This window comes from Coptis chinensis, chromosome 9 (genome assembly GCF_015680905.1).
Source record: "Coptis chinensis isolate HL-2020 chromosome 9, ASM1568090v1, whole genome shotgun sequence".
Taxonomy (NCBI): Eukaryota; Viridiplantae; Streptophyta; class Magnoliopsida; order Ranunculales; family Ranunculaceae; genus Coptis; species Coptis chinensis.
The window spans coordinates 67077277-67103607 of record NC_141464.1 but is presented as its reverse complement, the minus strand read 5'-3'; the positions used below and the strand labels follow the sequence as shown (position 1 = coordinate 67103607).

Genomic DNA, 26331 nt, shown 5'->3' with positions numbered 1-26331 from the left:
AATCTCAAAACATAGTTGGGTTATATGTTGTGAGAATGTCTCGATAAGTACAGTTTTGTATTTAAAATGGTGTTTATCTTATCTCTTTCCGTATGATTGAGAACTCCTTGTTATTCAAGTAGCTTCAATATATATGAACTTCGCCTTATTAGGCAATCTTACAAAATTCAATCAAACTTCTATTGTTAATTAAACAACAAAATGAAGTTGAATTGAAGAGTTTTATCAAAGGTGAGTTTTTTTTTTTTAATGGAGAGTGAGGTTTTCACATTATAAGAAATTTGAATGAGTGGTCAATATAATATTAATATATAATAGTTATGCATATTTGCTAATATTTTTTAGAATAATTAATATATAACAATACCCATTCGTAGATAATCTTTGAAGATTTCACATACTGAGTAATACATATAATTTATAGAATAATTGACAGGAAATTGGGAACTGGATAATCTTCGATGATCCCATATAGTAAATCAAACATAATTTATTTTTTATGTCATGTTTGCAAGGACACTATAGATGGATCAGTAGAAGTTGGTATTACATACCACATTAGATAATTAAAAAAAAAAAAATCGAAAACTGGATTCAAATATATAACTGAGCTCAAAGAGTAATTAACGGAAAATTGAAAACTTTATGCAAATGCAATAGACTAAACTCAAAAAGTAATTAACTAGAAATCGGAAACTGGATGCAATTGCATTAAACTAACGTCGGAGAATAACTAATATGAAATTAGAAATTGGATGCAAATCCTTGAAAAATATTTAACGGGAAATTGGAAATAGTATGCAAATACATCAAACAAACCTCAAATAATAACTAATGAGAAACTAGAAACTTGATGCAAATGCATTGAACTAAACTTAAAAAATAATTAACAAAAAATAAAAAACCGAATGCAACTGCATTGAACTAATCTCATAGAATAATTGATGAAAAATCAAAAACTAAATGCAAATGTATTGAAATAACCTCAAAGAATAGCTAACATGAAATCAGAAACCGGACGTAATTGCAGCGAACTAACCTCAAACACAAATAATTATAAACTAGATGCAGATGTATTAAACTAACCTTAAAGAGTTATTAACGGGAAATCGGAAACTAGATACAAATGCAATGAACTAATTTCAAAGACTAACTAACGAAATATTAAAAATGGATGAAACTGCACTGAATTAACCTAAATGAATAATTAATGGAAAATTATAAATTTTATATAACTGTATTGAACTAACCTCAAAAAATAATTAACGAAAAATTGGAAACTTGATGTAAAAACATTGAACTAACCTTAAAGAACAATTAACATAAAAACATAAATTGGATGCAACTGCATTGAACTAACCTCAAAGAATAATTAACTAGAAATCAGAAACTAGATGCAACTGCATTAAACTAATTAAAATCAGAGATTAACTAATGGGAAATCAGAAATTGGATGAAAATACATTAAAATAACCTCGAAGAATCGTTAAATGGAAATCGGTAGCCGGATGTAACTGTATCACACTTACCTCAAAGTATAAATAACTAGAAATTGTAAACTATCGAACTAACTTAGAAAAATAATTAACGGGAAATTAGAAACTAGATGTAGATGTATTGAACTAACCTCAAAGAGTAATTAACAGGAGATTAGAACCTGGATGCAAATGCAATGAACTAATCTCAAATACTAATTAACTAAATATTGAAAACTGGATGCAACTATACTGAATTAACCTTAATAAATAACAAATGAGAAATCATAAGTTGGATGCAATTGTACTGAACTAACCTCAAATAATAATTAACAGGAAATCAGAAACTTGATGCAATTATTGCATTGAACTAACCTCAAAGAATAATTAATGAGAAATTGGAAACTGGATAGAACGTACTACATTGAACTAACCTTAAAGAATAATTAATAGAAAATAAAAAACTTGATGCAAATGCATTGAACTAATAACCTTAAAACATGTTTGTATTATATGTAGGGGGAATAAATGTCTCGACAAATATAGTTTTGTATTTTAAGTAATGTTTATCATAATTCTTTTATTATGATTGAGAATGTCTTGCTATTCAAATAGCTTCAATATTATTTTCGTCACATTTGGCATTCTCACAAAACTCCAATCAAACTTCTATTATTAAACCTAACAACAAAAAGAAGTCGATGCGTTTTATCAAGGTTTGGTGCTTCCTTTTTATAGAAAGTGGTGCAAGAAATTTGAATGAGTGATTAATATAATTTTAATCACAATCCCATCAAACCCATTTTTTAACCCCGTTTTAATAGTTTACTTAATTTAGAAATATGATTTCCGTTTTAATAGGAGAATGATTTTCGTTTTAATTAGATATGTTATATTTTTATTTTTCAATAGGGAAGGAATTCCCGTTTTAATTAGAAGTGTTATAATTTCTTTTTTCTAATAGAGGAGGAATTTCTGTTTTAATAGAAAATTAATTCCCATTTTAATTAGAAATATCTAATAAATAGGAAAGGAATTCCCACATGCTATAAGAAATTCAATATTCCCATTTTAATAAAACATGGGAATGCTTTAAAATCCATACCATTATTTATTATACACATAATATTTAATAATATTTAAATATTGTAATCTCTTTAACAATTCGGAATATTATTAAAACAAAATGTCTCTCCCAATTGAAAAAATGGGTTTTTAAAACTTAATTAAAACTTCATTAAAAATAATTTATTAGAAAATTAAAATGGGTTATAGAAACTAAAATGGTAGTCCCAATTTTCTAAAAAAAATCTACATGTTTTCAAAAGAGCCGGTGCGTATGCATGGGCCTACAAGCTAGTTAATATTAAAGCTCCCACAAGGGTATTTTTCGAGCTCTATTAAAATTCCACGTCATCTCCTATTAAAACAAAAATTTCTCTCCTATTTGAAAAGCGAAAATCCTTTTTTACAATGGGAATTCCTCTCCTATTGTAACGGGAATTATTCTCCTATTAAAACAAATTTTAGCACTTCTAATTAAAGCGGGAATCCTTCTCCTATTAAAATAGAATTTCTCTCTCAATTGAAAAAATGGGTTTTTAAAACTTAATTAAAAATAATTTGTTATAAAATTAAAACGGGTTAGCAACTAAAACAAGGGTAATCTTGGACATACCCAACAAAACACTCCCGTACCCCAACTTTAAAATAAATAAATAAAATGATTTTAGACACATTTAGCTTCCTAAATTACCCTTCCTTTTTATTAGGCATACCCAAAATATTTATTGACTAGTTGTAAAAAAAAAAATCGTTGTTTTTTTTTTTTTTTTTTCTTCTCCAATAACCTCTTATTCTTTTATCTCATCAATAATCAAAAGGGATGGAAGTCTGGAATAGTTTGGAATAATGCTTTAAACATCAATATCAATAATCAATAATCAAAAGTGGTAATAGTTTGCGGTGGAAGTCTGGAACACAACACATGTACCATTCGATTCCAATATCGTAAAGAGTTCAAAAAAAAAACAAAAACAAACAAACAAACTAACTAACTATGGTAAAGGCCTACCACAATTGCATTCTGGATATCAGTAAAGCAATAAGATAGATCATTATTTTCAATAAATAAGTATAAAAAAATAAGACAATGAAATTTGATAGATCCAAAGATACATCAATGCACAAACCAAATCACAGTTCACTTTGCCTGCCAAACACCACTTTCTTGTCTTAGTTTGTTTCTTGACATTATTCTCTAATTTAGCCATTTCATGAGCAAAAACAGGACTTGAATACATTTGTCGCAGGTCTCATCCGTACACTCCCTTTTGGCAGGTCAGTAAATGGCGCAGCAAACCAAAGTGTTTTCTCTACTATCACACATGTCCTTCATTTGACAATACATCACCTAAGTGTGTTAGCTATCAACAGAGACAAAACAAGAGGTTACCTAGCAACTGAAAGAACCTGCATACACTCTTTAGTTATTAAAAGGAAATAACAAAGAAGCAACTCAAAAGCCTAGACCCTGAACAGCCTAGCAAGAACGCTAAGCCCAAAACTCAATACACTGAAAGAAAATGCAAACTTTATACAACATTTCCAGTCAAGTATGACCTATCCTTTTGATGTCTGCAGTCACCACCTTCGGTATTTTGAGATGGTATCACTACCAAAAAAGTGACTTTTAGCGTCCGAATTTTTTGTCGCAGTCATATAGTTTTAGTTGCTAGATATAGTTGTTGCCACGATAGGTAGGATTGGTGGCAAAAAGTACCTTTTTGTCGTGACTTTCATCTTCCGCACGTGGCAAAAGGTGCACTTTTGGCAATCGTTTTAGTTAGACCATGGCTTTAAGTTAGACCTTTTGCAACCAGCAAGATTTGGGCGTGGTTTTAAGTGTGTGTTTTGCGACCACGATGGCAAAAGGGTTTTAATAATTATTTTCTTAAAAAACAAATAGAAAATAGTTATTAGTTGGGTACTCTATTAGTTCTCGCGGCTGTTTTCATTTTTTCCCACCTTTTTATTTTAGTGAAAATTGAATCCTAAAACTTCTCAAATAACTTCAGCTGCCCTTCTTCTTTATTGGCTTCTGCCTCCTTCGCAGCCTCATTGAACTTTATCACTCCTTCACCTGCAGGTAATCCATCATCTTCTTGTCTCATTTTTATTCTTGCTGACGTTTTGTTAGAAATTGTTAAAAGAAATTCTTTTATGATTTGTTAGAAATTGTTCATTACTCCGAATCTAAATCAAGTAGAAAAAATGGAGTAACTTTCTTATATCGTTCATTTTTTAATTATGTATGTAGATCTGTAATGACATTTGACTTGATTTTTAGATAAATTTGATTTGAATAGTGTATACTTATGAGTATCTAATCTAGTCTATATTATTTTTGGGTAAAACTTTTGGCTTTAAGTTTAAAGCTTTAGCTTTCTTCTTATTTAAAGGTAAATTTTAGAACTTGTGCATTAAAACTTTACATTTAAAGTTTAATTGTGTATGTATATTATTTTTAGATTTAGCGCTTGATGTAGATATGTGTTTATAACCATCACTTTCCAGATGTTGTCTCATAATGAGAGAGTAGGAGGGGTGATAGGGTAGGGAGGAACCATCGTCAAGATATTACAACATGAAACTTGTTGTGACATAAAAATCCTAGAAGGCAGTCCTGATTCGGAGGATCGCCTTATAATCATATCTGGACCAGCGGTAATGCTTTCCCTTTAACTTCATTTGTCGCGAGTCATGTTTTAATTTCAATTGTTAGAATATCTAGTAATTGAAGGCAAGTGTAATATGACACTGCTGACATGAATAATTCATGGATGCAGCATCAAGATGATATGATCTCTGTTGTACAAGATGTAGTTCTTCGCGTGTAGGGTAGGATAGCAAGGCCTTTACCTGAGAGTAATGATAAACCTGTAATATCTAGGCTTATTTTTTCCTCCAGTCAGATTGGTTGCCTCCTGGGAATGGGTGGTACCATCATAGCAGAAATGAGGAAATATACTAGGGCTAACATTCATATATTACCAAAGGATCAGATTCCAAAGTTTGTTTCAGGAACCGAGGAAGTAGCTTAGGTATTCTTTTAATATGAGCCTTTGTTAATACATTATGAGTTGTATAATCTCAGACTGATTATTTATTTCACTTTTTAAGTTTACTAATAGAAGGATTGAAAAGATAACCTTTTGGAAACATTTATTTCTTATCAACACCTTTCAAGTCTGTGACTAACTATTTCAGTGTGAGTTCTGTCAGAAAGTGTATGTGTTGTGTTATTGGTCATAATTCACAAACTTGAAAATGTGCATGACTCTACTTATAGATGACATGGGAATTTGAGTCAATCCAAGAAGCTCTTTTCTAGATAACCTCTAGGTTGCAGCATGATCTCCTGCGCTTTGCATTCCCTTCCATGAATCAACCTAGACATCATGCTTTTCCAGATCAATTACCCCTATTTCCTTACATGGGACGGAGGGAACCTTCACCTCCTTGAATGTATATGGGTGGCATACATCCACATGGCTGTATTCATCCCCATGATGATCGATCTGCTTTTGCACAAAATTTTAAATGCAAGGGCCCCCATAATTCAGGAAGAATTCATTCTTCGATTATAGGAACCTTAGGTGTCTACTTTTTATCCCACTCTTAATGCCATTCACTTTTATACGATTCCCCATTTGACTATCTTGATATTGCTTAGAGATGATGTCCATTTTGTTGAATCCAAACAAGTTTTCTAATTAATTTGGATTTAGGGAGTAATTGATGTTGGTGGACCAATGGGAATGTTAGAGTATGCTAGAGGTGCTCCTCAAAGAAGATTTAGAGGGTTTGTTTATTTACTTTTTTTTATTACTTACACTGTTCTTTTATACTTTTATTTGAAATATTAGCAAGCAGATCCTCCTGATATTGCTGTGAATGATTTTTTGTTGTGGATGCAGTGGAAGCCAGCACACGGTTGTTACTACCACTACTATGGAAGTTATTGTTCCTCGAGCTATTGTTCTGTCAATTTATGGAGAGGATGGAAGCTCTTTAAAACAAATAATCCAGGTTTCTTCTTTGATCTAACATTCATGCATGTATGCATGCATATTGCATCACTGTTTTATACTAACTACACGCTTTATTTCATATATCTGGTGCAAGAATTACTATCATTGAGCCCAAACCTGGAGCAACGGAGACTGTAATTGTGATAAATGGGACACCCGAACAGACACATGCTGCGCAAAGTCTACTTCAAGCATTTGTATTGAGCGGGGGAGGTTCTCCTTGAGCTGACATACCAGATAGGTGATATTTCTATCTGATGGTCTTTTCTTGAAGCGCAACTTGCTATAGTAGACACATCACTTGCAATATCATGGTTATAGTTGGGGTTATTGGTAAACTTTTTCCCATTACATCATGATTTCATTTATACAAATGAAATAAAATAGAAAAAAGAATACTGATGTTTGGTCACCTTATTGCTGTTGTTAAAACCTAATATTTCAGCCCAAGAAAGAACCTTAGAGGATGCAAGAATTATTTAGTAATTCAGTTTTGGGGCTAACTCAGATAGTGACACTCCTCAAAGGACATTCTATGCTCAGTTTCAGTTGGAGATTTATTTTGAGTAAGTGAATTATTAATTTTGTGCCCATGTAATGAGGAAAAAAAGTGCTCAAGATTTATGTATATTGGAACAAAGTACTGTTGAAGTTCTATTAAGGAAAATTTGTTCTACAAAATGGGAATGTGTCTCTCATCAATAGCGTATTGAAACAATTTTGGAATCCATCTTCCGTGGTGATGCCACGCCACCCATTATTAGAGGAAAATAGCATTAAGGGGCATTACTGCTAGTAACTTTCCAAGAAATGGAAAGAGAAAAATGAAAAATCTGTAGTGCGAACTCTAATGGAATTAAAAAAAGTTATGCAACTTATGGTACACCACCCCAGTACTGCTAGAGCCAACTTGAGGTTGCATAGGTCTAACTCTTGAAAGAACTGCTTTTTATCTTTCCTTGACTGAAGATTACCACTTTTTATTTGCCTTCTAAGTTATTATGGAGTATCCCACCATGGTGCTAGCCGTTTAATTACATTGATTTACTTGTTTACTGTCAAATGCTATCTTAATTACATTTAATTAAATGGTTTTGTAAGTACTAGTTTTATGCTTAATTATCATGAGATACTAGCTCATGGGAAGTAGCACTATGTGGAATTTGAGAATACATGAGCAATCTTAATGTTCATTCGTCCATGGATGTGTTGTTGCGAACACATGTCTCTCTGTTTGCTATAGAACGCCTTTGTTTCATTTGCGGTGATTATTTGTGTAGTATCTTGTTTTCAACTACTTAAAGTAAAATAACTGATGGGGTTCAAGGCTAATTATTAGGTACTGTCAGCTACGTCATAATCCATGTGTTTGCTACATTATAATATTATTCATCTATATTATTCAATTTCTAATAATGGAATTGCATCTACATCTACTCTTTTTTGTCTAGAATCTAGAATTCTAGATATGTTACAAGTAGTGATCAGTCTTGACTTGTTCTTTTTTTTTTTGCAGGTGAGAAAAAAGGGGGTGGTTACCATCCTTGGTCTTTCGGGTCTTAGGTATGAAATAGCTACAAAACTTATAGTGAATATTTTGGTTTATGGAGTCGACACTAATAAATCATATGTTAAGCTTGGTAAATGACTAGGCATTGTTGGAGCGATAAACCTTTAATTATTGTCTTCGGTTTATGTCTTTCTTGTTATTTATAAACTTTTCTTGTTGTTTGTTTACGCAGAAAATAAATGTCCATCGATGGCTTCTTGTACATGCATGATCCGAACTTCGTGGTTTTTGCGATTTTGGCGCTAATAGGTGGAATATGGTACTATCACAAGATGCGTCTTGTTGGATTTTGAACTTCCATCACAAAGATTTTTTGTGTAGATATTTTGATACTTTTGTTTATGTGATACCGAAATACTCCAAAGATGGATTGTTGTTTCTCTTATTTTTGGTAGTGATTGGAATTGGTTTATGTAGCTTCCATGTGAAATGAAATTTCAGTTTAGATTCTCATTCATAGCTCTATGTTGTTTTAGTACACAAATTATTATTATTATTATTATTATTATTATTATTATTATTATTATTATTATATATATATATATATACAACACTTTTTGCCACGGCTATTTGCTGTAAAAAAAAACCCAAAAGTAATGTCTCGCCACGACCATTTGCTACAAAAAAAAAACCAAAAGTAATGTCTTGCTGCGGCCATTTGTTGCAAAAAAAAAAAAAAAAAAAAAAGTAATATCTTGCCGCGACCATTTGCTGCAAAAAAAAAAAAACCATAAGTAATGTCTTGTCACGGGCATTTGTTGCAAAAAAGAACAAAAAATAATGGCGGAATAAACATTTATTGCCACGACTTGTGGCAATAAATACTTTTCACAGCGGTCGTGCCTGTGACAAAAAGAAATTAATTTATTTTGACAATTAAACTAATTCAAATAAAAAACAATGTCTTGCCACGACATGGTCGCGGCTAAATGTTCATTCTCTTGCAGCGGTGGCAAAAGTCGTGGCAACAAACTTCTTTCCACACCCTCTTTTGCCTCGAGCGAGGCTAAAAGTTTTTTCGTGGCAAAACACATGTTGCCACGAATTTTGGGCTTTTTGCTACCACAACTAACCATGGCAAAAAATCATATTTTTAGTAGTGTATGGTTTGGTTGGTAATGTTGGAAGCTTTGAGGAGAGGAGCAGCATACATCAGGAATAGATGGGTTTATGAAGAAGAAGAATGAGAAAAGATACTCACTCCAAACAGACGGTACCAAAAACAGATTTTGTTTTTTTTTTTTTTTTTTTTTTTTTTTGGCCCCTATTGGAAATACTGCAAATAAATTTGGGAGATATTGTTGGATTGAGGTGGTTATTGGAGTATGGAAAAAAAACTTAAGTTAGTTATGGAGTACGGGAGTGTTTTGTTGGGTCTGTCCAAGATCACCCTAAAACAATGGTCCCATTTTTCTAAGAAAAATCTAAATGTTTTCAAAAGTGCTTGTGCATATGAACGGGCCTACAAGCTAGTTTTCTATATATCTGACATACAAAACAAAATTTTGCCCGGTTAACAAAAAAATATATATCCATTTATATATTTCAATTTTTTAGTAGACGATATATATTGCTCTAATTCGATATTTTGGTCCTCGGAAAACAGGAAGTTACAAGGAAATTAGAATACCTTGGTGCTGAAGGAAATTTCCTGAGGTATACTGGAGAGTGGAGACTAGTTTGATTGACTTAAAAAGATGTCATACCAATCCTATAAATAAGGACGAAACTCGGAACCAATATAACCCCACTGAAGAACAAATAAACAGAAGAAGAGATGTTTTTTCTTAAACTACTTTTCAGCTTCTTCATTTTCATATCCTTCTTCTCAACCTTCATAACTTCTCAACTATTATTCCAGGCAAGTATTTGAGAGTCATTTTCTTTTTCCTTTATTAGTATTATATGCTCTAATATGTATGTATTGAACGAGTTGTACACTTGTACGTGTTGTTTTTATGAATTCTAAATGGGAAAATGATTTGTTTGATGATCATAGGGATTTAACTGGGAGTCTAGTAAGAAAGAAGGGGGATGGTATAATTTTTAAAAAATTCTATCACTGATATTGCTAGTGTTGGAGTTACTCATGTTTGGCTCCCTCCATCTTCACACTCACGATCAGGCGCTCCTCAAGGTACTCCCCAATCTCTACTCTCTATGATACTAAACATTTAAGATTTTATCTTGTACTTCATTTTTACATGCAACATAAGCATCCATGCACATGGAGACACCATCGTGTCCAAATGGAGTTTAGCTGTACTATAAAACGATTATGGCCCAAGGATTTGTGCTTTATGCTTACACAATTGTACCATGTAACTGATGTGCAATGTAGAAAGGCCAAACAGAGGGCATTTGGTCTAATTTGGTACTCGAATTTGGCCTGAATCATGCTCGTTGTATCAATTGGCCAATTTCAATTAGTATATTGCATCAATCTGTACTAAAAATAGTACGTTGTATTAATGTGTAGTTTTCGGAAAGTGAAGTGCGTTGTATGTTTTGGTATTTTTGTCAATTGATAAATATTGTACACCGGGACTTCAAAATTTCATGTTTTGTTATAAAGCCATTGTGTGTAACAAGTTAATCATATATTTATTAGAATGAATCACACCAAGCATGAATCTTTAGAAAAAAAAAAATTGGTATAACACGTACTACACCGTGACTTCATGAAGGTATTTTGTGGCATGAAGCCATTGTGTCTTGCTAACTGTAACTGAAGCCAGTAAATCCTTTTTGAGAATGAGTCACCCATCTTGTTAGAATCTTTCTTTTCTATAAAATAATTATTTGAGATAATAGAAAATACAGAAAATGTTCTGCTTCCATCTTATTTCTTTTGAGGTTCTACAGAAATTTAGATATAGAATAATAATGTTCTGCTCAACTATAATTGGCTTCCCTGGTTATAATAATATTTTTTCAATGTTTCTCAGGGTACATACCAGGAAGATTGTATGATCTTGATGCATCAAAATACGGAAACCAAGCTGAACTGAAGGAACTGATAAAAGCTTTCCATGACAAAGGAATTAAGTGCATTGCTGACATAGTTATAAACCACAGAAGTGCAGATAAGCAAGATGGGAGAGGGGTATATTGCATCTTTGAAGGAGGAACTCCCGATGATCGTCTTGACTGGGGGCCTACTATGATTTGCAGTGACGACAAAGAATATTCTGATGGTACTGGGAATCCCGATACTGGAGGTCCCTTTGGTGGTGCTCCAGATGTTGATCATATTAATCCAAGGGTTCAGAAGGAGCTAGCTGATTGGATGAATTGGCTTAAGACTGAAATCGGGTTTGATGGATGGAGATTCGATTTTTCCCCCGGATATTCACCAGATTTCACAAAGGTCTACATGGGGCAAAACTAAGCCGGATTTTGCTGTAATGGAGGTATGGAAATCTCTTGATTACGAGCAGGGGAAGCTAAAGTACAACCAAGGTGCTCATAGGCAGGAACTAGTGCGATGGGTTCAAGCAGCAGGAGGTAAGGTCACAGCCTTTGATTTCACTACAAAGGGAATCCTCCAAGCAGCAGTGACAGGAGAATTATCGAGATTGAAGGATTCAAATGGAAAAGCACCAGGAATGATAGGATTATCACCAGAAAATAGTGTTACTTTCATCGACAACCATGACACAGGTTCGACACAGAAGATTTGGCCATTTCCACCAGATAAAGTCATGCAAGGATATGTCTACATACTCACTCATCCAGGCATACCATCTATAGTAAGTTCAACTTTTCTTGTGTTTTCTCATGCTTGGATCAACTGATTTGTTCCATAGTTCCATTCAAGTTTTATTTTCTTTCACTTCATAGAGAAAAACATACAGCACTACATGTGTAGCACTCACTATTACCATAATGGTATGGAAGTGCTTATTCCAGGTGTCATATATGCAAATTTATACCCACTAAAAAGTATATCTGATTTCGTTGTGCAGTTCTATGACCACTTATTTGATTGGGGATTGAAGGAGGAGATTGGTAAATTGACGGCTATAAGGTCTAGGAATGGGATCCAACCAAATAGCGCTGTTCGTATTATTACCTCAGACGCCGATCTTTATGTAGCTGCAATCGATGAGAAAATTATTGCCAAGATTGGTTCAAGGTTTGAAGTTGGAAACGTTATCCCACCAAACTTCCGAATAGCAACCTCTGGAAATGACTATGCAGTGTGGGAGAAAACACCATAAACGATTTTATAACCATCATGAAATAAATAAATGTATTTATCGAACGCTATAACTACATAACTGCATAACAGTTGTCCATCACCAATAGCAACTCCATGTTATTACGCTGATGTCTATCTAGCTTGATTCTTCTGTTGTTCAGTAGATATCAGATTTTGGTTCTTTCTCCATCTCAAATACTCCGTGAAATTGTGCTGATCGACTGCACTGCATTTACATTATATTCAACTGTAAGTTGAACAGTGAACAAAGAAAGAAAATTTTCTAATTTGCCAATTGGTCGGTAAATAGTCCTATACTCATAGCATTCCCAATGCAGGTGGAATTGAAGGGAATGTGAAAAACGTTTGTTATGAAATTTTCTTAATTTCTTAAATATTCCGAAATTAAAATGGATTTGAAATAATATTCCGTTAAATAACATGATTTAACGGATTATGATTTAACGTTTGTTATGAATTTGTAATAGGAGAGGAATAATATTTAAATATTCATGGAAATAGGCTATAGGATTTGAAAAACGGGAATTTTTTTTTACAAAGGAATTTCTCTTTTATTATAACCGGAATTTCTCTCCTATTAAAACAAATTCTAGCACTTCTAATTAAAGCGGGAATTATTCTCCTATTAAAATGAGAATTCTTCACTTATTGAAAAAAGAAAATCTAGCATATCTAATTAAAACGGGAATTATTTTCCTAATTGACTTGACGAAACTAACCTCAAAAATATTGAACTAATAACAAAAAAATAATTAGTATATGTTTGAACAAATTAAACATAACATGATCTCTCTCTCAATTGAAAAAAACGGGTTTTTAAAACTTAATTAAAACAATTTATTAGAAAATTAAAACGGGTTAGCGACTAAAACAGTAGTGCTAATTTTCTAAAAAAAATCTAAATGTTTTCAAAATAGCCGGTGCATATATACGGGCCTACAAGCTAGTCTTAATATTAAAGCTCCCACAAAGGATATTTTTCAAGCTTTATTAAAATTCCACATCATCATCTCCTATTAAAACGGGAATTCCTTTCCTATTTATTATACACTTCTAATTAAAACGGGAATCAATTTCCTATTAAAACATAAATTCCTCCTCTATTAGAAAAAAGAAATTCTAACACTTCTAATTAAACACAGAAATCTTTTTCCCATTAAAATGAGAATTCATTTCCTATTGAAAAGGAAAAATATATCATATCTAATTAAAACGAAAATCATTCTCCTATTAAAACGGAAATCATATTTCTAAATTAAGTCAACTATTAAAACGGGGTTAAAAAATGGGCTTATAAAACTTAATTAAAACAATTTGTTAGAAAATTAAAACGGGTTTTTAAAACTTAATTAAAACGATTTGTTATGAAATTACAATAGGTTAGCGACTAAAAAATAATTAATGAAAATCGGAATCAATAACCCTATTTGTTATAAAATTTCTATATGTATATAGTTATGATTGTTGAACATGTTTTCAAAAGAGCCGGTGCATATGCACGAGCTTACTTTCTAGTCTTAATATTAAAGCTCCCACAAGGAGTATTTTTCGAGCTCTATTAAAATTCTACGTCATCTCCTATTAAAACGGGAATTTCTTTTCTATTTGAAAAATGAGAATCTTTTTTTTTTACAATGGGAATTCATCTCCTATTATAACGAGAATTTCTATCCTATTAAAACAAATTCTAACACTTCAAATTAAAGCGGGAATCATTCTCATATTAAAATGGGAATTCATCCCCTATTGAAAAGAGAAAATCTAGCATATCTAATTAAAACGTGAATTATTCTTCTATTAAAACATGATCTCTCTCCCAATTGAAAAAACGGGTTTTTAAAATTTAATTAAAACTTTATTTAAAACAATTTGTTAGAAAATTAAAACGGGTTAACGAATAAAACGGTAGTCTCAATTTTCTAAAAAAAATCTAAATGTTTTCAAAAGAGCCAGTGCGTATGCACGGGCCTACAAGCTAGTATTAATATTAAAGCTCCCATAAGGGGTATTTTTCTAGTTCTCTTAAAATTTCACGTCATCAACTCCTAGGGCAGAGAATGGGTCGGGTTCGGGTCGAATATGATTATATCTGAATTCGAACCCGAACCCGAACCCGAACCCAAACCCGAATCCAAATAAAACCGAAAATTTATATCCGATCCCGACCGACCCGATCGGATAACACTAAAAAAAAAAAAAAAACCCAAAAAATATATCTCCTAGGGCAGAGAATGCGAACCCGAACCCGAACCCGACCCGAATAAATAAAAGGATATGAAAATGCATCCGAACATGATGTATTCGGTAATCGGGTCGGGTCGGATTCGGGTCTACCCAGCCCGATTTCCTGCCCTATCAACTCCTATTAAAATAGGAATTCATCTCCTATTGAAAAGGAAAATTCTAGCACTTTTAATTTAAACGGGAATCATTATCCTATTATAATGAAAATTCCTCTCCTATTGAAAAAGAAAAATCTAACACTTCTAATTAAAATGAAAATCATTATTCTATTAAAAACGGGAATCACACTTCTAAATTAAAACGGGATCCCTTCCACCAATTAAAAAATGGGGTTTTAAAACTTAATTAAAACAATTTGTTGATAAATTAAAAAGGGTTTTTAAGACTTGATTAAAACAATTTGTTAAGAAATTAAAACGGGTTAGCAACGAAAATAGGATTCACGATTTGTTATGATTGTTTAGCAAATTTTTAAAAGAGTCGGTGCGTATGCACGGGTCTACTTTCTAGTCTTAATATTAAAGCTCCCACAAGGGGTATTTTTCGAGCTCTATTAAAATTCCACGTCATCTCCTATTAAAACGGAAATTTCTCTCCTATTTGAAAAACGAGAATATTTTTTTTTTACAACAGGAATTCATCTCCTATTATAACGGAAATTCCTCTCCTATTAAACAAATTCTAACACTTCTAATTAAAGCGAGAATCATTCTCCTATTAAAATGAGAATTCCTCCCCTATTAAAAAGAGAAAATTTAGCATATCTAATTAAAACGGGAATTATTCTCCTATTAAAATGGGATCTTTCTCTCAATTGAAAAAACAGGTTTTTAAAATTTAATTAAAACTTCATTTAAAATAATTTGTTAGAAAATTAAAATGGGTTAGCGACTAAAATGGTAGTCCCAATTTTCTAAAAAAAATCTAAATGTTTTCAAAACAGCTGGTGTGTATGCACGGGCCTACAAACTAGTCTTAATATTAAATCTCCCACAAAGGGTATTTTTCTAGCTCTCTTAAAATTCCTTTTATATTGAAACGGGAATTCCTTTTCTATTAAAAAGAGAAATTCTAGCACTTCTAATTAAAACGGGAATCTTTCTCCTATTATAATGTAAATTTCTCTTCTATAAAAATATATATATATATATATATATATATATATATATATATATATATATATATATATATATATATTATAGCTCTCCCCTCATCAATTGAGGGAGAGTTTTGAGAGTGTCCACGTGGGCAAAACTAATTACGATAAAATAGGGAGAGCTAAAAAAATTCATCTACCTTTTTTTGTGCGGGAATCTAACCCCAACAAAAACCCCAAACTCTCACAAAGTCAAAAAAAAAAAAAAAAAAAAAAACTAAAAAAATTATGATAAATCAGGAGGAAAAAACTCTCTCACGAACTAATCTCTCTCTCCCACTTCGAATAAGTCCCTCGAATTGATGATCTCTCTCCTCTCTTCTCACTACATCCTTTCTCTCTCATTTGATCTCGAGGCAGCAGACGACCCGATCTATTCCCTTGATTTTTTGTTTGACAGATTTGAGGTTAGTTCTTTCTTCCCCTTTTCATTATCCTCAGAAATCTTCAAAGGTCTTCTCTAATAATCTGGCATTACTGAAGCTTTGTTGTCAGTGCAACAAGAAGCCTTCTTTGTGTCACTGGGGAAGCTATCCTGAACACTGGGGCAGCTTTGGTGGAAATTGTTGCAGGGTTGTTTGGCTTTAAAAGGAAATCACGAAGTCATCAGTTCCAACACCAGTATCGAAAGCAGCAAAGACATCCAAATGGTTGGCCGCAGCAAGACAACTTTGTAATACCTGATGAAGACGAGCCCCCATCTATAGAAGCTAAAACTCCAACCCCAAAAAAGACATGTGTTCATGGCTCAGGATCCTGAAAAGACCCACCATGTCCGACAAAGTCGTGCTCCTTGCAATGGTTGGGATGGGGATTCTTAGAAACAACGACAACAAAAACTACAGTAAGACTACTAGAGTATCAGCAACATTATTCATCCAGTCCACAAACATTCTGTGTAAAATGCTGCGAGTCGGCCGTCTTCATGAGAATAAGGTGCATGCATTAGTGTGATCATAGAAAGAAATAATTTAATACCTTTTACATGTCAAGCTGATACCCTTTTGTACAATTCATTGATTTGAGTCCGCTTCGCATTTTCTGAACTTATTTCATATTGTTATGATTCTCTGAACAATTTCTTATTTAAATGATTATCATTATAGGAGAGGAAGCAGAGGTCGTGGTTTTATTTGAGCGATTAATCCTATAAGCTCCAGCAGCTTGATGGGCATATGCCTTCCTATGTATGCTGCCAACGTGAATGAACTAAGATATTGATGGTGAAATACTTTAAAGGTGTGCTTTTTTATATATTTATATTTATTTTGTTCTTTCCTTTGGGTTTCTTGATTTCTTCTATAGTTTCCTGTAGGTCTTTCTATTGTTAATCCACTAAGAGTGTTTCAACATATCTTCGATTGTTTTCATGTTTCGTCAGCTACTAACACCTTACACAATTCTACGAAAGAGAGGACATTGTACTATTGATAGAGCTATATATGTCCCTTTGACATAAGCATCTTAGTGGACTCGCTGTTGGTAATAATTAGTTTTAATAGTGTGGTGGTTTTGGGGATGCCACGACATCTCCGTTGGGGTTGCTTTCAATACAAGTTTGTCTGGGTAAATGAGATTAGGGGTTGTTTTCGATACAAGCTGGCTGGGTTCGAGTAATTTGGCATAGAGATGCCACTATAATTGGTCTTATTATTTAAGCATGTTCATACTCATTTGCATATAGTTGTGAGGTGTAACATAGAGTCTTTCCCTTCTATTTAGCTCCAAAGGGGTCTAGCTCTCCGTAAAGGTTCATTCTTCAAACATTCACAATGTCTGAGTTTCACCATTCAAACATAGTGTAGTTGGTACTGTAGTTTATTTATCAATACTTGAGAAATTAATTGGTTTTGAAAAGTTCTTGAATAATCTTTGGTAGTTTGATTTATTTAATGTAATATGGGTTACTCTTTAAATCTATCATGAATTTCCACAATGTACAAAGCTTCATGGTTCCATATACGATGGTGATAATGTTACAAAATCACCGACAAAAGAAGGAAATATGATGTAAGTCAAAAAAGTTTCTAGGAAATTTAGATTGTATTGCCAGTTAGGCTTATTTATTTGGAGTTGCTAAAGGGCCTTTGGCATGTGTAGTTTGTTTTGTCTTCTTATGTGGCTGTGCTCGGAGTTAGTTGTTTATTATTTAAGTTCTCAAGTTCATGTAATTAGTTTGTTTAGCGTGTTTAGTATGGTTATTGACTTTGGTAGTATGAAAATATTCATACATGGCTTTGTGCAGTTTTTCTGTGCGTGTTTAGTACTTGAATTACTGACCATTGAATTTTTTGACGACCTATATGATAACTCAGTCACTATAAATGTTTCATATTATTGGCTTCTCATATGCTACTTGGTTTGTACTTATTGAATTCTTTATGATTCATTTCAGTGACAAGTGATTAAGCATCATCATACAACTCTAAAAGATGAAGAGGGGCAGCCTCCAAATCACTAACATGTCATCAATGGGGCTCAAACGATCTTTGCGGTCCTCAAGGTATACTTTTTGTCCCATTTTCTTTTTTGATTCATTAGAAATTTGGTAATTTTCTTATTTGTTTTTCTTTACTAAAATTGTTTTTCTTAATGAAATTATTTGAATTGGTTTTATGCCCAATAGATCTGTGTTTTCATCTTTCTTCTCCAATGAAACCAACGGATATCCAAGATGGAGGTTTGATTGATTGCTTGCTTAAGTGGAAGAACAAATGGATAACGGTAAGTTCTTCTAATTTATTCATGTTACCTTTGATTGCTTTACCATGCTTATTTCTTGCAATGCCGTTATTGAATTTTTAAATACATCTCTTAAACTTAATTTTTGATCACGTCTTTAATTGGTCAGACAATTAATGTGGTTGGATAAGTGCTTTTGGATGGTAAAACAGATTTTTCCCTTACAATGGTTGTAAGCTTAGTTTGTTTCATGTTCTATAGAAAGTCGGGCTTAATTTCTGGAACTAAATCTATATCATTGCCATTACCTGGCCTAGAAAACCATTTAGAAAATTAAATTGCTTGAATTGCAATTAAACTAAGAAGAAAGTAAATAAATAAAATTGCTTTTGGTCAGATGCCTATTCATATAAATGAAAATAATATGTATTTAATGAATGTTGAATTGGCTAAAACGTTCTAGGGCCTAAGGGTTCACACGCACCTTATATCAACACATCATTCACATGTGCGAGCTTTGTAACCTTGCACGTATTAGATTCGGTTAAAGATTATACGAACGCACAAAAATAAAATGTTGGTTGCTTGAATATTACTTTAGAAACACGTCAAAGAATTACGAATGGTAAACAAAGTGTATTCGTGCAGAAGCTGGACTGCTGGAGGGTCCTCTAGCACTTAATGCAATAACTGAGCCTTTCACGAAGAAATTATGTAATAAATACGGTCCGAACTTCTCGGAGCATGAGTATTAGCTATAATGACCAGTTTGATCTTTTGCAGTAGCTCTCCCCTCATCAATTGAGGGAGAGTTTTGAGAGTGTCCACGTGGGCAAAGCTAATTACGATAAATCAGGAGAAAAAAACTGTCGCACGAAATTAAAACGAAAACCCTGTAACCTCTCTAAAACCCCAAAACCTCTTACTTTGCTCACTCATTCACTTTTGAAATCAAGAATATTTCTTAACTTTCAAATTATGAAAAACCCAAACATAGATTTAGACAAAATACATATCCAGCTTGAAGCTTCAATCAACATTCTCGCTTCCGCTCACAAACATAATTTTTGGGTAGCCCGGATAAGAAAGTTGCTGAAATTGCACAATAGGGGGATGAACAAATTGAGTAAGTCTCTCTTCTGTCTCTTTCCGCGAACCCTACCCTCTTCAATTCACGGAGCCAACTCCAATTACCCACCCCTATTTATTCAAAGTAAAAAAAAAAAGGGTTTGGACGTTTTAGATTTCCTCCCCATCACTGCTAATTGGAACGATCTGAGTCCATAACGGATTGTTGAACCATGTGAAACTATGATTGTGAGCTATACAAATTTAGATTTTCATGGAAAAACTTAAATTTGTTCTTGAGAGATGGTTGAATCCTCTACATAAGACAAAGGGAAGGAAATCTTAACATAGCAAGTGATTTATTCTACATTTGTGTGCAATAGGAGCATAATTCTTAACTAAAAATGTCGTGTCTCCGGAGTGTCCCTGCCGTGTCTCAGTCGTACCCGTGCAACATAGGAGCATATGCTCAGTGGATTTTGGTTATAGGAGTTTTAAGGTATTGGGCTCTTTCTTATTGTCAAAAGTTTATTGCAAATTCTAAGGTATTGCTTATCATAGAGCTCGAGATAGCTTTACACCTCTGAGCTGATTCAACTTCATTTGCTTGATATTTTTCAGTAGCAGAAGCTTCAGATTTGGAAATACATATTCATTAGAGCTTAGAAATAATGATTGTGAGCTATACAAATTTAGATTTTCATGGAAAAACTTAAATTTGTTCTTGAGAGATGGTTGAATCCTCTACATAAGACAAAGGGAAGGAAATCTTAACATAGCAAGTGATTTATTCTACATTTGTGTGCAATAGGAGCATAATTCTTAACTAAAAATGTCGTGTCTCCGGAGTGTCCCTGCCGTGTCTCAGTCGTACCCGTGCAACATAGGAGCATATGCTCAGTGGATTTTGGTTATAGGAGTTTTAAGGTATTGGGCTCTTTCTTATTGTCAAAAGTTTATTGCAAATTCTAAGGTATTGCTTATCATAGAGCTCGAGATAGCTTTACACCTCTGAGCTGATTCAACTTCATTTGCTTGATATTTTTCAGTAGCAGAAGCTTCAGATTTGGAAATACATATTCGTTAGAGCTTAGAAATAATCTCCGAATAGATATTAATTAGAACAACGAAGAAGTGGACAAATGAAGTAAGGCGATGCTTGTTGTCTGAAAAAAAATCGGATGCAAGATTAACAAAGTTACTCACCACCATGAGGTGTAGAACTTGAATATATTTGGGAAGTACTGAAAGAACTTGAGCCATGAAACTGTGCATCCCTCATATCCTATCATAAATCATTTCAGTAAAAGAATAACAGAAGAATATGCATAACATTCATACTTTCGAATTGAAAATAAAAAAATAATCTAAAATAGTTATGCTCACAGAAAAAGAAGCACTGTGCCTCAGTCCGCTATCTCTGGAAGTCGTAGAAAATTTCTCCGAAATGGATCTTTCTATACGTTCTCTTGCCTCCATAGCAGCCTACTCTGCAAAGACGCCCTCCGAGCCTCTGCAGTTGCTCTCTCTACTGCAGCACGCTCTGCCCTGAGTCTGGATTATGTAGAAGCCTTCTCAGCTAATGAGTTCTCTCGAGCCTCTGCACATGCTTTTTCTAATCTTTCACGAGCCTCTGCCATTGCTCTTTGACGAGCTTCAGCAGTAGCTCTCAATATACGCCCTCTCGCGAGCTTCGCGAGTTGCCCTTTCAACAGCCATTCTATCTTTTTCTCTTTCCCTCTGTATATCCTCTTCTAATTTTCTTCTCCGTTGGTCCTAAACTTAACAAAAATATAAATTTTAATGGACACTACCTGCAGCAAGTGCTGTGTATGGGCTGCTTAAGCTATTTTAACACCACAAACCACAAATACACGTTCCAGTGCAGTGCTTATACTGAGGGCATTAATCGTCCAAGAATTGAATGGCAAAGGACGATTTTATTGAAACTTTCTGAAAGATTATTAAAAAAGAAGCAAACTTCCTCATCCACGTGTGAAAGTACTCTCAATTCCACCAAAGGGAACTCCTTCCAAATGAAAAACTATGAGTCAGCCTTTTGAGACATACATCACCAACCTGAGAAGTATCTCCATACACCATACAAGTGTACTTGCAAGTTGCAACTAAACTATCAAGATTTTTAACTCTTCTTCATCAATGTCCAACTGTCGGACCATTATGTTTTAGTTAGGTTAATTAATTCATGAAGCCCTAAACATTAAACTAGACTTTATTTTTCTGAGCTGCAGCCTTGCAGGACAGTTTAATATATTCACTCAGATTCTCTTCATTTGTTTTCTCAGAAATCAACTTTGTCTCTTCCTGAATTGAGTTTAGTAATATGAAACTTGGGATATAGACAAAGAAAGAGAGATCCCTTCAAGTTGAGGCAGCAACTCTACGTGTTGGGATATTTTAGTTGCAACACTAGCAAGTTGCAACACTAGCTCTTGAATTAGATATCAGTAGTTATGAAGCTTAACAGAGCAATACTTGATAAGGTCACAAGGATAATGTTATCATATTGTCGATTATAGTCCAAAACCCGAATACTATATACTACATTTTTATAACATATTACTATATTAGGCTTCATTTTTGGCATTGGTAAAACAGTTTAGTACTTTTGTTCTTATGATTTTGAACTTACAAAGTTACATGTAATGCATGCACTATCTCCTTTAAAACCAAACACAACTGAGTTTGTGGTCTGGAACTCATTCTTCAGAAACTGTAAAGTCAAGCTTTATCAAAATCACTATCTTTGAGTGAAACTTAAAGATTTGAGTAATAATGGGCTGCGGGCATATGGTTTCCATTTAGCGTGTCTGTTGGCTCCCCTATCCAGCTGTTTAACCCTGCCTATTAGAATGGTTCTGATTTTTGTGAGACCGTGATTTTTGTGAGACCATGCTTTTGTCTCCACACACTAAAAAATGTGGAATTCCCATATGGTAGGCTTTATAGTCGTGTATTCAGACTCAAATGTTGTTTTTGCATTATCAACTATTATCTCCAATTGAAGTGATACTAAAAAGAATTCTATTACACTTGAAAAGAACGTTATATTAAGAAAAAAAAACTTCTTCGCCATGAATTTTAACTCTTTACGCATTAAATAAAGTTTACTCATGATTTTGTGACCCAGTAATTAAGACTTTTGTTAGTTGACTATGCTGAAAAACCAAAGCTTCATGGGACGACACACGTATGTTGTATGTGTTATAATACCTCACTTTGGTTTTTCTCTGTGTTGGACCTTGCGTATCCATGTTGGACACAAACATACGTATCAATGTCAGTGTAAGTTAAAAAAAAAAAATGTGACTTTCCCATAACAAAGTAGGAATAAATGGATGTATGTTGACACATATATATTTTCCTGAGTTAAGAGTTATTATATATCCCCCTCTCATGTTTAACACGATCTCTTTCTTTCTTCAGGCACTTTATGTGATGAATCCAAATAAGTTCAGGGCTTGCGAGTTCCTGATTCAGTTTCATGAACCACAGTGCTCACTAAGTATGTCGTGAAGCTCCGTAAACCTTTGATATATGGTGCTACCATGTTTTTATCCGTGTGACAGATTATTTGTATGAGTTTTGCTTTATGTATTGTGAACGTTTGGAATCCTAATAGGCGTTTTGTTTGCTCAGCCATCAGGAGAGAACAAGAATTCTTCTGCACACTTTTAAGAAAAGTCCAGATGTAAACACAGTTTTCCTTTCAAAGGTACTTAATTATATATGTCATGTTTAATACCTTTTTAGGTGAATTTAGACTTCTTGGCTCCATCTCTGTTCGGCTCAATTGAAATATAATATAAGTAATATAATAAACAATAAGGCCACTGAAATTTAATTGTATGAAATTTACTTACTATGGTAGTTTGATTTTATTAAACGAATGGTATTACTTGATTATTGATTGATTTTTTTTGTTTCGTAGTAGTTCGAGAACTAAGAATATAATTCACGGAGCAGATATCTACAATTATTATTATTATTATTATTATTATTATTATTATTATTTTGAAATGTGTGTTGCAATGTAAGTTTTTCATTGAGGTATTGTTGTGCTTAAATTGATAATACTGCAACGAGTGTTAACAATAAGAACCCTTCTTAAGGTCTGTGATTGAGTCCAGCCAAATTGGAAATTGCTACAAAGCTACAATAATTTTTCTAGGCAATGACATACCTACAATGGACCTGGATTGTCCTTTTAAGTTAGAAGGAACAAATGTGAGTTTTTCGACTTCTTATTTTGGTTTTTTATGTTTCATCTTAACTGAAGTTATATGAGATTATACATAGCTATGAGATTATTGGTCGTATTGGTACTTGCATAAATGCATAGCCCGTAAGTTGTACACTTCAAGAAGACTTCTTTTTGGCAAGATTGAATGCTAAATCTTTAGCATTTTTAACATTCAGTAGAAATGTTTAACATATGGACTGATTTCTAGGAGGCTTACATTATATGTTGGTCGAATGTGATTTGCCTGCAGCAAATTTCTGTAGTTTGATGACCTATGGGCAAGGAGATGTGTTTCCTCAGCCATCTGGTTCCTTTGGGCTCGAGCTCTAGCCTGAACAGTCACCAAGGATTGCATACACCGGAGGGTCCTAGCAGCCTGTTTTCTCACAAGGTAACCCCTTACAAGTGCTTGCAACTTCACCAGTTCTTTCAGTGCACAAAGCGCTTTCCTTGACTGTTGCAATGGAAGATACAGAGAGTTGATTTATCTAACACAAGACTTCTAATTGGTAATCTTTATATTGACAAATGGTGATTGTTTTGAAAATTATACCAGATACCCACGAAAGAATGCCTGAATCCTGATTGAAGCAGCCTCTTGAATTGCACTTGATCTTCTTCTAGAAGCTGAACGTAATTGGGTAACGGCAGGCGCCGGCTGTCCAACTGCCATGACCGCGTCATTACAGATACCCTGCCTCATCCGTATTATCTTTAGACAAGCTACTGAGCTTTGCTTTATTATCAGCTCCATTTGATGAGTGAACAGCAGCTCCAAGGAAAACTGCAATGAGAAAGAATCCAACACCAGGGAAAAGAATTTCGGCTTTATTGATGCGGTCATCTAAGAAATAGTTCAGGGTAGTGCCTGTTCCACAAATACATTTATCACCATAATCCATAAAAAAAAGTATTCAGATGAAATATATCGGTTTGTAGATGGTACACTGGTACTATACAACAGACCTATAACAACAGTTATGCTTGAGGTGACGACCTCAGTTACTGACAGTCGTACAAAAGAGATGCTATCCAAATTGTTTTTGTAGAAGGATTTAGTGCAAGGGTAGATTTCAGCACTTTTTTGAATGTTAAATTACTATGTGATTGCTGCGGCTTTGTTGTTGCCTTGATTATGAAACGTTTTGTTCGCTCGAATCATTCACAAAATCACACTCTAAACTGTTTTGATCCCAAACCAAAAAGTAAGCATACCAAATTAACGGATCACGAATTACATTTTCAAAACTTGATTATTAGATATTGTTAAACCTGCCGTTCTTTTTACAAAACAAATGAAACGAGATGCACAAACATAATCGGAATATACGTGAAAAAGAAACGAGATGCGCAAACATAATCGGAATATACGTGTAATACAATACAATCGTCTATAGTTGCCATTAGAGTATCCCGTGAACAAGTTCGATAACAAAATGCATATCTATAATGGATTAGTTAATTGATATGTATTAGTTATTGGATATGGATATGGATTAGTTAATAGATATGGATACGAATTAGTTAATAGATATGGATACGAATTAGTTAATGGATCAACAACAGAATTCTTATGCTATACAACTGCTGTCATATTAAAATCTATATAAAGACATAAATATTCATGAAGCATTCAACAAAAACCTATTGAAACCATACACCAATATAGAGAAAGAAATCCTAAGAAAACACATCAATATTCACGAAGCACACACCATCATCCTTCTACTGCAAGTTTGTTTTTTTTTTCTGGACTGAAGGTTTTTCCCTGGTACACCATCTTTCAAAGGACTCCAAATTCTTTCCACTGAAGGTTAGTATTTTTTTATTGTTAGTACATATTTTTTGGTACATATTTTTTAGTATGAAGCGTTATTTCCCGTTGGGTGGATCCCGACTCTTCCGGGAACCAGTAACGCGTAAACCATGTCAAACCAAGACCGATCAATATCGCCCACATATAGGATCAATGGAACCAAACTCTGAGGACGTGATTGGCATAAACCTGAGAAGAAAATAGGTGTTAGACTCCAATAAATCACATATTAGATATAATTTTATTTTCAGAGTAAAGATAGATGCATACTAAACAACTAGCTGCATACTTGGGCATACAACATGCATATTAAAACAACTATGCTAAGTTTGGCACGGAGATTGACCAAACCAAGATCAACTACTTCTTCGCCGGATTCCCAAATATGAACGGAATCAAAAGCAAGACTGCATGATAATCTGTCTAATTTCTTTGAAAGAGAGTTATTAAAACTGCTATAACAACACTTTCATGGAGTATTATGTCGACTGTAGGTAAAAAGCACTACCTATTACCTACCCTGTGGCATGTGGCATGTGGAATGCCCTATGCTTTAGACAAACTGGAAGACGGCACATACACCACGTCGGCAATTGCAGTGGTGTGAGCCAATTTTACTCTTATCCACCAAAGATGGTGATGGCGCAGTGTCTTAAAAATCCTCAGATATATTGGTAGTAATACCATAGTTTTTACTGGAAGCCAGTGCGAAATGATTTTGATATATACCTTTGATGA

General features: G+C 33.7%; 2 protein-coding genes, 1 long non-coding RNA gene and 1 pseudogene across 5 annotated transcripts; 3 read left to right on the top strand and 1 right to left on the bottom strand.

Annotated features, from left to right (window-relative positions):
- The first annotated feature begins 4748 nt into the window (after positions 1–4748).
- Positions 4749–7139, top strand: LOC147477515 (KH domain-containing protein HEN4-like; annotated as a pseudogene). The gene is made up of 8 exons (XR_015209807.1): positions 4749–4753; positions 5024–5201; positions 5324–5569; positions 5827–5997; positions 6266–6339; positions 6455–6566; positions 6649–6809; positions 7014–7139. The product of XR_015209807.1 is annotated as a KH domain-containing protein HEN4-like (transcript).
- Positions 7140–9891: 2752 nt separating this feature from the next.
- On the top strand, positions 9892–12523 carry LOC147477514 (alpha-amylase-like). The gene is given in 6 exon segments (XM_086584135.1): positions 9892–9999; positions 10138–10183; positions 10186–10275; positions 11087–11526; positions 11528–11890; positions 12107–12523. Coding segments are annotated over 6 exon segments (1278 nt in total). The 5' UTR covers positions 9892–9915; the 3' UTR covers positions 12362–12523.
- A 3294-nt stretch (positions 12524–15817) lies between these two features.
- LOC147477512 (uncharacterized) lies at positions 15818–24896 on the top strand. Of its 2 annotated transcripts, XR_015208641.1 has the most exons (10): positions 15818–16170; positions 16247–16699; positions 16870–17002; positions 18159–18266; positions 18390–18487; positions 22961–23039; positions 23174–23249; positions 23647–23761; positions 24028–24168; positions 24334–24896. It is a non-coding gene; the product is annotated as an uncharacterized LOC147477512 (long non-coding RNA). The 2 variants fall into 2 exon arrangements; XR_015208640.1 differs by lacking the exon at positions 23647–23761 and having other exon boundaries at positions 15822–16170.
- On the bottom strand, positions 23768–24621 carry LOC147477513 (uncharacterized). Its single transcript, XM_086583930.1, has 2 exons — positions 24331–24621; positions 23768–24231 (listed from the first exon to the last, which is right to left on the bottom strand). The coding sequence occupies exons 1-2, from the start codon at positions 24619–24621 to the stop codon at positions 23950–23952; spliced, it is 573 nt and encodes a 190-aa protein (XP_086440056.1). The 3' UTR covers positions 23768–23949.
- Positions 24897–26331: the final 1435 nt, after the last annotated feature.